This window comes from Clytia hemisphaerica, unplaced genomic scaffold (genome assembly GCF_902728285.1).
Source record: "Clytia hemisphaerica strain Z4C2 unplaced genomic scaffold, Clytia hemisphaerica genome assembly, whole genome shotgun sequence".
Lineage (NCBI taxonomy): Eukaryota > Metazoa > Cnidaria > Hydrozoa > Leptothecata > Clytiidae > Clytia > Clytia hemisphaerica.
The window spans coordinates 1,015-17,458 of record NW_027104506.1 but is presented as its reverse complement, the minus strand read 5'-3'; the positions used below and the strand labels follow the sequence as shown (position 1 = coordinate 17,458).

At 35.9% G+C, this 16,444-nt stretch overlaps 1 protein-coding gene across 1 annotated transcript; it reads right to left on the bottom strand.

The window, feature by feature from the left end:
* Positions 1-5,713: 5,713 nt before the first annotated feature.
* LOC136821849 (retinal guanylyl cyclase 2-like) lies at positions 5,714-15,973 on the bottom strand. Its single transcript, XM_067078093.1, is given in 10 exon segments — positions 5,714-6,192; positions 7,157-7,248; positions 8,058-8,130; positions 8,132-8,157; positions 8,794-8,968; positions 9,668-9,736; positions 11,096-11,219; positions 12,535-12,675; positions 14,308-14,482; positions 15,871-15,973. Coding segments are annotated over 10 exon segments (1,008 nt in total). The 5' UTR covers positions 15,896-15,973; the 3' UTR covers positions 5,714-6,084.
* Positions 15,974-16,444: the final 471 nt, after the last annotated feature.

The window sequence follows — 16,444 nt, the reverse complement described above, 5'->3', positions numbered from 1 at the left end:
CGAAACTAAGCTCTTCAAAGTTGAAATACTCTTCCTCGCAAAAGTCTTCATTTTCTTCTTCGTCAAATTTTTTCAATGCAATTTTTGAATTTTCAGATTCAGGAATAGTTTGTCTAACAGAAAATGTATAACATGCCATAGTTTTGTTGGTTACATCAGTCAGAAAACACATTTTAAACACGGCAATTATGAAAAATTCACTATGGTCAGAGCCCTTAAGTAAATAAAAAAACGATATAAATGCACAGGCAACAATATTCCCATGTGTAATAGATCTACAGGTCACGGAAATGTAACTGTCTTACAAAGAATGCATTTCTAAATATAGAAGAAGCCTTAATTGATTTCTCCACATAAAATTACACAGAAAACCACATCTGATTGTAATATATATTGCATCTTTATAGCATTTACATAATCTGTTCTAAATTAACTTTCTCTTTTCCCTTCTCAGGATCAGACAGCGGTAAAACCTCAACATCGTCACCTTCTGAGATTCAAATTCTGACACCCTTCCATTCAGGAATGTCCCCTCCAACAATGTTAGTATCGTCATGCTGCGATAAAGACCATGGGGACAGTGGTTCCCTCTCACCTGCATCTAGCTGCCATCACGAGGGATCAAGCCCGTTCTTCTCTCGGTCTAGCTCCAGCCAGGATGGATTAGGCCCAATGTCACCTGAATCTAACTATCACAGAAATTTACTAAGATCCACCCTATCCGCACATAACTACAACCATATGGTAGCAGGCTCCCTCTCGCCTGCTTCGAGCTACCACCAGGAAAAAGAAATGATACCATCCCCTTCCGGACAACACCAACAAAAAAGCAGTGACTACCATGTAGAAGCATTATCCTCGACCAAAAGATGTGGAGGTATCCTACCTTCTTCAGGATTGAGCTATCTACCACCTTGGCACGTGACCTCCTCAGACGAGATCAAAAAGCACCAATGTGAATATTGTCTTAAATGGTTCCAAAGATCAAGTAGTTTATCAAATCACCGATTAATCCATAAGAACTCCAAATCATACAAATGCAACCATTGTAATATGAGTTTTCTTCGTAAGTCTGACCTCGGTAAACACATGGTCACACATTCCGGATCAAAACCATACCAGTGTAACGTTTGTGGTAAACGCTTTTCACAATCTTCGAATATGCTGACTCATCAAAGACGCCATACCGGGATCCGTCCGTATTCTTGTGGTGTATGTGGGAAGGCTTTTTACCGGAAAGTTGATGTTAGGAGACATGCTTCAGTTCATAGGGGTTATTGAAAAAAGTCATTAAGAGAAATTATCCATAATGAGTTTAGAGTGGGGTACCCAGTTGGCGTGAGCTTATAAAGATCCCCGTTTATTCATGTCGGTATTATATTTTGCGAGGACCTCTTTTCACAGGACTTCTTTTCATTCTAACTGCTATGGTGGATTCCTATTCCTAATTTTTCTCCATAGTATAAGCCACTAAAAGATACCCCTTTGAGACTCTGAAACTCTTTTTCTCTGAAACGCTATAGATTTTGTCCAATTAGTACCCAAAGTCGAAATTTACGTCAACTGGGTTATCACGCCAACTGGGTTATCACGCCAACTGGGTTATCACGCCAACTGGGTTATCACGCCAACTGGGTTATCACGCCAACTGGGTTATCACGCCAACTGGGTTATCACGCCAACTGGGTTATCACGCCAACTGGGTTATCACGCCAACTGGGTTATCACGCCAACTGGGTTATCACGCCAACTGGGTAAATCACTCTACTATGTTATTTCAGGGGTTTATTCCTAATATGAGGGGAGGTGGTATGAATATAAAGCAGAAATGGATTACACATTACACTAGATTATTATATTATTACATGGTTAACTTTGACACAGGATCATACTTTATTTTGAAGATATTATATTATGGAATCGATATTCGATTTTAATCGCTTCGTTATAGAAGCTTTATTATTTCTGAACATAACTTTTGTATTTTTTTGATACATTCAGGGACACTGTATATTCATTTTTTATAATAAATTTTTAATCCTTTATAAATTTTTTAACCAAAGTTTTGTTGTATAAATTTGTGATTTTTTTATGAATCAGAGTTATTTCACGTATACAAAAATGTTTATTTAGTTTCTTCTAACGCAGAACTTAGGACACGTGACACACACATTTACTAATGCTGCTGTTGTGAATTTCAAAAAAAACTTTAAACATAAATGGGTCAGTTTTCCCTTTAAAGGAAAGTTGCCGTCCATTTAGGCAATTTTTACCGATTTTTGGGAAATTATTTCGGCTTTTCTCGAAAAACGAGTTCTCGTGAAATCGAAATGGCAAATTCCTTGAGTGTAAAAAGCTCAGCTAAGTAACATCACCGGAGGGGGGGCACTGACCTTGACGGTCGATGGGGACGTGTCACTGGAGTTTGGAAAATGGACCCTGTCAGATTCAATTATTTGCTAAATTTGTAACCCAGAAAGAAAAATCGAAAAATTGTTTTCCGTTTTCACCGTGAAAAGTGACCAAAGAGAACTAAAAGTAGACGGAAAATTGAAAAAAATAATTATTTCCACCCTGAAAATTATTAGAAAATACCCTGTCAGATACAAATCTTGAAAATTAGTAAATTTCGGGCCCTGTCAGATATCTTCAGAGCCTTAAAAAGGGTCCCTGGTCAGTGGCACGTCTCCATACCAAATTTTGCCTAAGTGCCGCCCCCCCCCCTCGGGGTAACATTAATACTAATTGCTCTTAATATTTAGGTGTCTTACTGCAACGAAAACATCTGCAACAACATCAACAGTGCAGCTCCGCAGCAAATGGATACCATGTTCTTTCTTTGTTGTCATGACAACCGTCAACATGGTATTTTGAAGAACGATAAATGACAAAGCGAAAGATTGTCTTTTGAGCTTCTGCTACCCTTTTATCGTTTTTTTATAAATTCCAGATTGAAAGTAAAATTTTCCACTGGATTTCGAAAGATATATCACTCAAAAACAAAGAAATCGCTAAATTCAATCCGTCGTCAAAAATACGGCGTGTATTCTACAGCTTTACTTTTTCTTACCTGAGAAAAGTTTAAAGATTCGCTTCTTTTATTTCATTGATTAATACACCCATATATCTGAAAAAGCTAATTAAAATTCAGAAAGACAAATGCTAAGCTTAAAGTCAAAAAACATTCAAACCAAATGAGAATCATTTCACCTACTCAACGTGACGCAACGCGACAAGAACAAAAGTAGCAAACCGAGACAAATCAGAACAGAGACAAAACTAAAAGTTAAGAAACCAAAAAATATGAAGACCTTCGAAGCCACTAGTAAAATGGTTATAGATATTATTGGAAACGTTTTTTAAGGTCAAAAAGAGATTAGATGAAATAAAAACAAGAAGAATTACCAGGTTTTTTATTTGTTTTACTTTGGCATCACTATATCATTGTACTAAAAATATGTTTCATAATTACAAGTTATCATTTACATAATATATTTACAGGACACATCTTGTTAGAGTTAATTACCATATTACTTCGAACAAACGCCCCCTTCCTTCAAACGCCCCTTGAATAAATGCCCCTCCAAAAATCAAAAATATCTAAAAAACGTCCGGGGCTTTTATTCGAAGTAATACAGTATCTGTGTTTTGGCTTTATAATACAGCTTTTTAGAAACACTTGCCTAAAACACACCCCTGTCTCACAACCCCCGGTGGAACTTTTTCTCTCCGTGGGATGGCAATTTTTCTAGAAATCCCAATGGGGAAGAAGTTTTTTGTCTTTAAGCTCAGAAAAGCCAGTGGGGATGGTTTTGGAGTGTAATTTTTTCAATGCCGGGATAAAATCAGGGTGCAATTCCTCAGTGGGGTTGAGATTTAGGGTATATATTACAGTAGGGCGATTTTTTGACCAATTCTTCCAGTGGAGGGGGGGAGTGTTCCATCGGGTCTGTGACACAGGGGTGTCCTATCCATCAAGTATTTGTTTAACTATCCATGAGTCAATTTGTAATCGAAGATTCCTAAGTACGTGATTTTTATCAAAATAATCTCTCTAATTCGAAACTTTGCAAATCCAAAATCTTATTGTAATTCGAACTAAAATATTGGGTCCTTTAGCATAAAATACTCCCTGTAATTCGAATCTTTCTGTAAATCGATGAAGATTTTCTGTAAAGACCAACTCTCTCAGTTGACTCTCTCTAATTCGATCGTCACGAGACCAAAAGTTCTCTTCGAGTCAGAGAAAAATTCAAATTACAGAGACTATTTTATATTACTTAACAGCTTAGGGGGACCGAAAATTTAGTTTGAATTATAGAAAGATTCGAATAGTAAAAGTTCGAGTTAGAAGGAGTTCACTGAAGAACGAGTTGAAACCTGTAAAATTAGATAACAAATTTGACATACATAGATCCATTGGACTAAAGGCCAATTCGAAATAAGTGTTCAAAAATTATCGAATGGATTCAGATATTTTAAGTATGTATTTAAATAGTAAATTACAGTAAAATTCTCTCTTATTCGAACTTCTATTATTCGAATCTTCGAATATTTTTTCAGTCTCCGTCAAGTAAAAACCCTCTTAAAAGACTCTCTATAATTTGAATCCCTCTGTATTTCGAACAAATAAGATTTCTCGTTTGAGTTCGAATTAGAGAGAGTCAACTGTAGGTTGAAATTTCTCAATCTTATAATTCGGAAATCCAACATCAGATAGCGCAGAAAAATTACTCTGTTCATCCTTGCCTTGGGACACCAGTAAGCAACAATAGATGGTGTTGTTTTACGCTCACCCATTGTTTTTCATTGTCTTTTAAAGTATCTGAATTTGAATGTGTTTTTTTTTCACGTTCCTTTACTCTCGTACATTTATGACATAAACGTTTGTTGCGTTGATAAAATTGTTTTAAAATCAGCCATACGTCTGTTTTATGTTGTTATCGAAAAGTTCTTTCATTTGAAATAGCTCAGCTGGCACACAACGTTGTTTCAACGTTCATCTAACGTTCACAACGTCCATATAACGTTAGATGAACGTTGAAATAACGTTGTGTGCCAGTTATGAGACACGGTGAGTCGTTGTTTATCTTCACACAAAAGAATAACAACCTCATGTGGGGTATGGAGGTTTTTATGTTTATGTTTACCGCCATTATGGAAGCAAAAAACATTCGAATCTGCAGATCGAACGTTTCCTTCCATAATGGCGGATTCATAACTCAACAAAACATGTTTAACCTTTGTTTTCAATAATGTTTGCTGCTCAAAGCATAAGAGCTTTAGTAGGGGGAAATTTGTAAAATCGCTCGATATTTTTAGTCAAAGCACTTGTGATACATTTTTGGAAAGCTAAGGGGTAGGGGAATCAAAATAACTTAGGTGCCAATTTTTTTTCGGACACTTTGGTGTGATTTTCGGACAAATACGACGGTCTCGGGCAAAAATCATAGGGTGGAAAATTAATGAAAATTTTAGCTTGAGAAAACGGAGACCTGTTGTATATTTTTGGAAAGCTCTCAAAAAATTAAGATTAGTGATATATTGTGAGTATAGGTGATTTCAGTACCTAACTCGAGATATTGAGCTTCCGAAAGCGCAAAAACTGGACAAAACAGCTGTTTCTGGCTGAAAAACACTGAAAAACACTGTTTTTTAAGGATTAATATCTCGAGTTAGGTAAAGAAATCACCTATACTCGCAATATATCAATAATCTTAATTTTTTGAGAGCTTTCCAAAAATAAACAACAGGTCTCCGTTTTCTCAAGCTGAAATTTTTATTAATTTTTCACCCTATGATTTTTGCCTGAGACCGTCGTATTTGTCCGAAAATCACACCAAAGTGTGCGAAAAAAAATTGGCACCCAAGTTAGTTTGATCCCCCTACCCCTTAGCTTTCCAAAAATGTATAACAAGTGCTTTGACTAAAAAAATCGAGCGACCTCAAAAAAAACGAACAAATTTCCCCCTACTACTTGTTTACTTTTTCCATAACCCATTATAGATTAGAACGACAGGCTCTCCTCCACTTCTCCTTTCGCTAGCCTTGTATTCTAGATCTGTTTGGCGTACACGCGGCGTGTTACTTGAAGGAGTGTTCTTCTAAACCAGCAGCGAATTGAAGATCAGGTAAGGTTTTGTCGAAACCGTCATAACCAGCTAAGAAGTAGGTCACTATGGTCCCTTTGCCCTGAAAAAAAAATAAATTTCCCTTTTTTAAAACCCTCGAAAGTCCCTCAAAGGGGTACAAAATCTGGGTCTCTGTAATGGTTCCAAATTATTAAAATCGAAAATCATTTCTCAAAGGGTCTTGAAATTCTTGAAACTTACTGTAAACGGTAAACTAAGATTTGAAAATCTTTAGCTGAAATTTAAGGTGACAAAAACGTCAAAAAATGCTGGACAAAATTTTCGAAATTTATTGTCTCTAAAGGTCAATTTTCGAACTTTGGCTCAGAAACATACCGTCATCACGCAAACCTAGTACCGCCGGATCCGAAGCTTTACTATCCAAATTTTTATGTAACTCGAAGAAAATTTTTAGTCCCTTTAAGATCGAATTAGAGAGTGTTCATGGAGCCGGGAGTGAGGCAGTCTATACCCTTTACTATTTGCGCTAGACCTGAGATGTCAAATGCTGAGCGCCATACCTATTCTTAGCTCCTGACAACTTCTTACCGCCTAGATCAGGTTATCTAATCTATGCTACCCATTCTCTGTGAAAAGGGGACCGAACCCTCAACCCTTGGTTTGTACCCACCTGGCACACAACGTTGTTTCAACGTTTATCTAATGTTCCCAACGTTCATATAACGTTAGATGAACGTTGAAACAACGTTGTGTGCCAGCTGGGTAAAGCGAATGATCTACAAACTGTACTACCCGACCGTGAAATGTTAATTTAAAATGAGCCTCTGTCTATAATGAGCTCAATTTAAGGTCAGCCAATCAGAGCGTTTACTCGGTATTTTTTCGTGACTTTCTTACATGAATCTGCGAAAAGGAAATCCGTGTATACACACTAAAAGCCCAACTGGCACACAACGTTGTTTTAACGTCCAAATAACGTTATTTGGACGTTATGAATGTCACATAGACGTTGTTTTGACGTTGTGTGTCGTCTGGGAAACAGTTTTCAGGTAAAATCAACCTACCTTCATAGAGACAGGACCACGCTCGATAAGATGGTAGCCACCAAGTTCAGTCAAAACCTCATGGCATTCTGGACTGACGTGAATTCTTAATGCTGAAAATGAGGAGAAAAAGATGATTGGAATTGTTTAATGAAAAGTTTAAATGATCAAATCCAACTGTCTAATAATAACTCCGATAAGGTCTATTGTAAGTTTAAATGATCACTGCCAACTCTCTCTAATTCGAATCTCTGTTATTCGAATCTTCCTATAGTTCGTAATAAAGTATTTGTCTCTTCAACTAAAAAGTGGTTTAGCTCTCTGTAATTCGAATCTTTCTGAAATTCACTAAAATCTGTTGACATATTTTTTCAAAATCTTGCGATAGATTATACTTTCGATCCGGCGTTTGTAAGAAAACCATACGGGTCTTGGAGGGGGGGGTGAGTGGTTTCATTTCCCATTCAAGAGTTTCGGGGCTTCAAAGTCAATGGGTTGTCCTTCATTTGCAAATTTAGATATGATTATTAAAAAGACAACAGCAATGGAAAATAGTTCAATCGAATGAAAAAAAAGAATCAAAATTTTCAACGTCTTTCTCAGAGGGAAATCTGCACATATTTATGTTTTCTCTTGTAAATAGACCTTATCGGAGTTTTTGATTTTTCTAAAAAAGCGATGCATTGTGGGATTGTTACGAGGGTATTACAATAGAGACCTCTTGGGAATTCCTATTGTAATACCCTCGAAACAATCTTACAGTGCATCGCTTTTTTTAGAAAATCAAAAACTCCGATAAGGTCTATTGAATTGAAAATAGCATATAACAGATACACAAATCATATGAAATAGGTTATTAGCCAATCATATTTCAGTATTCTGTAAAAGAGCCAATCAAAAAGCAACGATGAAAGTAACCTACCCAGTCCACTAGACTCCATACGACTTGCATAGTTCACAGTATCACCAAACAAGCAATAACGCGGCATTTTTAAATCCGACAACTCCAGCAACACATGAACCTAGAATGGTGGTCAGAATATGTTGGCATTTTTGTGTATTTTAAGTTTTTCTCAGAATTTAAAGTTCGGCTGAGAATGGTAATTTTAGCACTTCCACTTTCTTTCATTGAATATTTTAATTTTGGAGGGGTTCGTTGGCTTCTAGGCTACATTCTAAGCCTTATTGGAACAATTTTGAGAATTTTAGTGGGAAGAAATCAAAGTCGGTTTTCCAGTGGGGCTGAATTTGTAGGTTATATTCCAAACGGGGACCGAATTTTTGGCTACATTTTCCAGTGGGGTAGGGATCCCAACGTATCTGTGACACAGGGATGCTCTTAACCATGTTGATTAGAAAAATTAAATAACCAAGTTACCAATTTCTAAAAATCTTCAAAGGCAGGAGATCCCACCACGACAAATATAAAACTTTTAAAATTTTACAGATTATTCAAATTTACACTTTTCATGTTTGAAGAGCCCGTACTAATAAATGTATTTATGACGTAATGTTTGAGACTTAAGCACCCATAATAGCTTTGGGCGATTTTCCACTAGCTCTTATTAAAATCAGTGGCAAACGCCTGGGCTTGTTTGGGTGCTTTTGTATAAAACATCACGTCATAAATATCACGAAAAAAATTGAAACAAACTAACCTGAGTGAATGCCAATCCTTAGCTGTATGCGATACTCTTTCTTATGTCTCACAACGAAAGTGGTTGTTGCACTCAACAGGTCGAGAGACATGCGTGCGATTTCACCCGCGTGTCGATTTCCATTTCGTTCGGGGAGACCGCTCACCACCATGTATGCATCTCCAATCGTTTCTACCTTTAAATGAAATGGTCAAAATTATTGATTTATTAATACTTGTCTTTTAAAGGCGGTTTAAAAATATGGAGAGGGGGGCTTTTCCTGTACCAGCCCTTAACTTTTGATCTTTGTCATATAAGGTAACTTTTGACACGAAAGATTTTTCAATAACGTCACTCATCATGCCTAAAGTGAGAAAGATTCGAAGCCAGGTTTGGAACTTACGGAAGACATCACGAACAAAGCTTCGTAAGCCCCCAACCCCGGCAAAAAAAATATGGCTTAACTCAAAAAATTAAGATCAGGGCTTAACTCAAAAAGTTAAGACCAGGGCTTAACTCAAAAAGTTAAGATCAGGGCTTAACTCAAAAAGTTAAGATCAGGCCTTAACTCAAAAAGTTAAGATCAGGGCTTATCTCAAAAAGTTAAGATGATTTGAAGGCTTTAAAAGTAATAACGCTATTCCAACATTTGTTTATGTATATGTGTTTTTCTGCGATGGAGATGTTAAGCTTGTTATTTGTCTATATCCTGACTGACTGAGGACAGTGGTAAATCATTACTTTTACCGTCCTAGATTTTGCGGGTCAGAAATGCGGGTTATTCAAAATCGCTTCAGTCCACTTAGCCTCCCTCAAATATACAAACACATAAACGCGCTATTATGGATGCCGAGTGGATTTTATTCTAACGAAGAGTGTTAGTTAGTTCACCTACCTTATAAACATGATGCTGGTCGACAATCTGATCAAAACACGTGTATAAATCGTTCAATAAATCAACAACCTGTAAATTGATGAAAGATATAAGTCAGAACAATCAAGATGTAGGAAAGACTATATGACAAAGTCTAGCCAAAGATGACCCACACCCACGCCATTTTAGTAGTCCGTTTCTTTTTGATTCCCTTTCAGTAGCGTAGCCAAGATTTTTATTACATCTGTAATTACATATTCATGGGGTGTTTTCACACTATCTGCTTGAAACATGGTGAACAATTGAATGCACGATTTTCTCTATTGTTTGCTATTATGTGAGTTTGCACGGACGCTTGAAGATGTCAAGCATACTTGAAGTCGATATGATTTAAGTAAAATGAGCAATTAAAATAGGTTTGTGAACCGAGATTCTTTTCGGGATGCCACTTATCATTAGAATATTTTTTATTCTTATATGGAAAAAAAGCCGTATTACACGTATTGGAAAAATATACAAATGTAGGGTTTTTAATTTAATTTGTTCAAATATGTATAGTCAGTTCATTTTCGTTTGGATAATCGTTAATGACTTTCACAAGCAAACATTTTCTTTCTCCTTATACATCAAACAAATTACTGTGTTGTGAATAAATAAGTTTGTCTGATGAAAAATTCCTTCATGTATTCATTTCTAATCATTCACATTGATTTTTAAAACTCATTGTTAAGTAATTACACTGCACGCTTTCCAACATCTCAAGGAACGTCAGACCTTCCCCAGGAAAACAAAGGAAATTATTACTTTTGCTTGAACGAGTCTCTGGCATTCCAGCGAGAAGTAGTAAAATTTCTTTTCTTTTCCAGTCTTTCTTTATTTCACCAACACAACATTTATATGATTCACACGTTCAAGCAGCAATTAGCTTGAACACCCATGGTATTCATAGATAATTACTATATCATAAAAATCTTCTCTCCTACACAAATTTTGCGCCCCTCTCGGCTACGTCACTGTAATATTCTAATCTGTTGAATAAAACTGAGTCTTTACACTTCCTATAAACGAAACTCGACATTTGCGGTGATTCGTTATGGGTTGCTGGTACAAGATCTTGCTAAGAAAATCCAATATCTTGGATAATATAGGATCTTACAAGATTTTACAAGAACATTTTCCAAGATAATAAACGAAAAAGCAAGACTTTACAAGACAAGATCTTAGAAAATCTTACCAAGATATCGCCGAAAAAATCCAAGATCTTGGATAATATAGAATCATACAAGATATTACAAGAACATTTTCCAAGATCATAAACGAAAAAAATACGACTTTGCAAGACAAGATCATATTAAATCTTCCAAGAAATTGCCAAGATCTTATCAAGAATTTTGACCAGGGCAATTTGGAAGAGTCTGCTATAACAACATTTTAACCATTAAACCCTACCTGCATTGGAGTGGATTCGGCAGCCAGTTTGGTGAACCCAACAATGTCACTGAAAAAGATTGTCACCATATCGAACGTCTCAGCGCTCACTGCTTCTCCATGTTTCAGCTGTTCTGCTACGGTTCTATAAGTGGAACAAGAAGAATACACGGGTTGCAAAATTATATCAATGCACTCAAAACATGTGATTATACTCGAAAAAGTTCACGTGATTTTATTCTCATGTTACTTTCTTTACTTACTTACAGCTGATAACTTTATTAGTGTCAATAAATTCGAACCAATCAGAAATAAATGTCATGTACCAAGCACATAAAAAATTTCGAGTAAAAGCGTGATTTGTCTTCAGACTTTAATTTGCAGCCTGTGTATTATAAGCCTGTGTAATATAAGTTGACACATTTATAGAAATTCATATAAACTCGATTTTAAGGACAATATTGGAGACATTTTCGGCAAAATCGAGAAAGATTTTTATCAAATTTGGGGATAGGATAATGTGACGCATTATATGAACGCCGTTCAAAAATTAGATTTAGTTCACGCAATTTTTTTGAATTTACGCATTTACGCAAATAAAGGCGAATTTTGTGATATTGTGAATTTTGTGACCATTTGTAAAGGCTTTTAAAACATTTTTCAAATAGTATGAGTTCAGTCATTTCAAATCAAGAGGATGGATTTTGATATATTTTCAGAGGAGTGAAAGGTAACTCAGACCTGCTTTCAAAGATTTTAAATAACTTTAAGACAAGACATTTTCAAAAATGGATTATTTTGTGACAGTTTTTCATCATCAAAATCTTAACCCTTTCAGACCCGAATGACGTACATGAACGTCCAAAATGAGTCATATACCAAGTCTCAGACTTAAGGCCATAGCTCATGACCACTTGATTTAAAATGGCTAAACTGAATGCTTTTAGAAAGAATATAAAAATACCTTCAATGGTACAAAACTATTGTCGAAGCTCTCAAGCTACAAGCTTTAACACTCAAAGTTTTGAGTTTCAAAAGAAAAGTTCAAAATTGTGAGATTTTTCAAAAAATGTTGCACGCTGGAAAGGTTAATTTATGGAATAACATTACTCTTATCCAGAGAAGGGTTTGGAAAAAAGCTCGGGGGCACTCAAGGTAATACGTGCGGCCCTTGAGGGTATATTTTCCAAGCTTCCCAAAGTGCACTGTAAGGATCGAAATCAGCAAAGATGAAAAAATGTGCACTCTAAGATTGTAAAATTTCGAAAATCTGACCATATTTTGCCTGAAAATGGTCAAAAGTTTTCAACAAAATGCACCGTAAGGGTCGATTTTTCCATCAAATATTGCAAAATTTTCCCTGCACTGTAAGGGTCCGAATTCAAAGGCCTAAATTTGGGACACACGTATGGTTGTTTTTGAATCGAGTGCCCCCCCCCCCCGGGAAAAAGAAGACCAACCTCGGTAACATTCGGTAGAGCAATTCATCTGTTTTGGCTTTCTCGTCCTCCAATTGCTTTGTTCGTTCTGCTACCAACTCCTCCAAATGGTCTGTGTATTTCTCCATCATTTTAATCATATTATCCACGATGTTAATGTTCCTAATGAGAAAAATATTAAGGAGATAATTCTAAAGAGATACTTAGGTTGATCATTTTGATCAGGTTATCCACGATGTCAATGTTCCTTATGGGAAAATATTAAAGAGATAATGCTACACTAAAGTTGCACTAAAGCAATAATTAGATTTATCATTTTGAGCATGTTATCCTCGATGTTTTTCCTAATTGGAAATCATTAAGGAGATAATGTTGCATTATAGAGATAACAATTAATATTATTGAAATGCAGTGCACTTCTCCGTCAATTGGATCATGTTATCAATGATGTTAATGGTTCTAATGAGTAAAATATTAAAGAGATAATGATCGTTTCTAGTGCGAAGTATTGAAGATATAATATTTTATTATAGAGATAACTAGATTGATCATTTTGATCATGTTATCCACGATGTTAATGTTCCTATAGGAGAATATTAAAGAGATAATGTTGCACTAAAGAGATAATTAAATTGATCATTTGATCATGTTATCCATAATATTTTCCTGATTGGAAATTAATAAGGAGATAATGTTGCACTATAGAGATAACAATTAATATTGCGGAAATGCACTGCATTTTTCCATCTATTTGATCATGTTATCAATGATGTTAATGTTTCTAATGAGTAAAATATTAAAGAGATAATGTTAAATTAAAGAGATAATTAGATCGATCATTTTGATCATGTTATCCACGATGTTAATGTTCCTAATGAGAAAAATATTAAGAGATAATGTTGCATTAAAGAGATAACAATTAATATTTAGAAATGTCGTGCACTTCTATGTCAATTTGATCATATTTTATCAATGATGCTAATGTTTCTAATGAGTAAAATGTTAAAGAGATATTGATCGTTTCTAGCGAGAAATATGTGAAAAGGTAATATTGCACTAAAGAGATAATTTGATGTGCATCATTTTGATCAAGTTATTTAAAATGCTGATGTTTTCATGGAAAATATTAAGAATTGTTGAATAGAGGGACAAAAATTGGGTTCTTGGAGATGTTGTGTACTTCTCCATCATTTTGATCACGTTACATACAATGTCGGGTTTTTCTATTTGAAAATATTATGGGGATAATGTTGACAAAAGACATAATAGGTGATGCAGTGTACTTCAAGTTGCAGTTCAAGGAAGCAAAATGAAATAGAAAGAAAAGACCTTGAGACCATTTGAAAAAGTTTAAGAAAACACACCCAGCTGACACACAACGTTCTTTCAACGTTTTTATAATGTTCCCAAGGTCCCAACCTCGTCCCCGTGTATTCCAGGCTTTATTTTTACTTTATTTACGTTACTGATAGACGCCAGAAAATACCCTGGTGTTGGCTGATGCGAGTTTCCCTCTCAGAGGGGGAACTTCTCAAAACAATACGTCATAAAAAATCTGACGTTACAAAGTTACACTGAAATGCAACGGCTTCAAAAAGAAGAACGAATGAAATCTGACGTTTTGTTTTTGGACTACGTAATCTTACGCGTTCGAAAACCAGCTAATGCCAGGGTATTATCTAGCCCTATCAGTAAGCAATAAAAAACTGATATTACACAGAAGGGAACAAGGTTGCCCAACGTCCATATAATGTCAGATGAACATTGAAACAACGTTGTGAGTTGCACACTTACTTTCCCCCGTTTAGTTTCTTCAGAGCTTTCATGATTTCATCAAAACGAGGCCGTGACGTAGGAGCTTCTTCCCAACACTGACTCATCAGATCATGATACTCGGGATGTCCGTAATCTTCCGGTACGACCGGCCGGAATCGAGGGTTTGAACATTTCTTCACGCGGTCAAGGATTTCTAAAATAAGTTAGATTTTTTTTAAAACTTTCAAATCTGATTTGCATTAATTCTTCTTAAAGCCTCCCCATAACACTTGTCATTTCTTGAAGTTAGTATACATAAGAAGTCTCCTAACTTTAAGGTCAGGAAACGCAAGCAAAAAGGTTGCATTTTTGTCGTGATCAAAACAAATGGGCGATCTACAGAATTTTTGCTGGGTGACGTCGCAGCAGCAGCTACTCCACTGCAGTGGCTTCCAAAAGTTATTGACCAATCTCTGACGTCAATTTTGATCACGACCAAAACGAATGGGTAAAAAAAATTTTTCATCCTCGAAAAAAAAGACAACCCGACTTCCAGACCAGGTTTTTATTCATGCTGCTATTAATTAGTGCAGATGAGATGGAGATTTTATAAGATACCTTAATAATTGGTTATTAGAAGTAATAAAAATGACGCGTTCTTTAGAAAAAGTAACAAAATTGTTTTATTATGGTTAACGACCAACCAAATCAAATAAGAGCTTGTAAAAACTCCATCTCGTCCCAATTAGTGAATTAAAATCATCATACAGAACGATTAACTTGACCCCCTTGCTCTGACTATTTGCAGTTGTTCTGCTCGAAACCGTTCGATGATATTTATTATTTTTTGAACTCTGTAATAAGAGATTCCCCTGTTCTGTATATTCTTCTCAGCTTAAAAGTATGCAAAATCAGGGGACACAGCAGTTTTTATTGAAAACAAAACACAATTTAGTGATACCCCTGTCGCATTTTTTTGATAACACCGAACTTTCTAGTAGCTCCAATAAAAGCTCTAAACAGCCCTGTCTCACAGCCCCGGTGGAACATTTTTCTTCAGTGGGATAAAAACATCTATTAAAATCCCAATTGGGATAGAAATTCTATTGTTCCAAAGGTTAAAAAATCCAGTGGGGATGGGTTTAGAGTGCAATTTTTGAACATTGAATTTCGAATGGGGAGTGAAATCAAAGTCAATTTCCCAGTGGGGCTGAAATTTCAGGGTAATTTTTCCTGCCGCGGATGCATTTTTGCCAAATTTCCCAGTGGGGGTGGGGTCCCAGCGGGTGTTGGCACAGGGGTGTCCTAAACAACTTAAGAAATAACGTCATATTGGCATGTTGGCAATATGATTCCAAATAAACAAGCATACCTTTAGCAGACAAGTTAGCTAACTCGAAAATTTGGAAAGAATTTAATTTGACAAAAGAAATCGAGTTAGCTAACTCGAAAATTTTAATTTGACAAAAAAAATCGAGTTAGATATTTTATTTGTGACGTCAAAATTTTCGTTAGCTGACTCCTTAACTCAGTTTTTTGCTAACTCGGTTTTCATCTAACTTGGTTTTTCTAACTCATGAATTCCGAGTTTAAAAAACATACCTTTAGCAGACAAGTTTTCATACATCGAATATGGAGACCCTCTGGTTATGATTTCTTGTAAGATAATTCCATAGCTGTAAACATCGCCTTCCTTAGATCGTTCTTCTTTTATATTATCCAAATGCTCTGGTGCTGTCCATAACAAGGCTAGAATGAGAATAAAAGACACAACGTTGTTTCAACGTTTATCTAATGTTCATAACATCCATATAACGTTAGATGAACGCTGAAACAATGTTGTATGTCAGCTTTTCCAGAAAAAAATTGAATATTGGGGTGGAGGATATATAATAATTTTCAGTGATTTACCAACCGGACAAAGTGACTTTTAGCGTCTCGGACAAGGGGTTTTACTCCCAGAAAAACATCAGTTTGACCCCCCCGGAAAAGAGAAATTTACCGGACGGACAAGGCAAATTTTGATTATTTTTCGCTACCCCCTGGGTATCCTCCCCCCCCCCCATGTACATTTTCTGGAAGAGCCCCATAATAATTGAGTACTAAATGAGGCTAACTCTGATCACGATATATCACGCAAATTTTTGTCTTCAACCACGGTCACGCAAATCAGCAA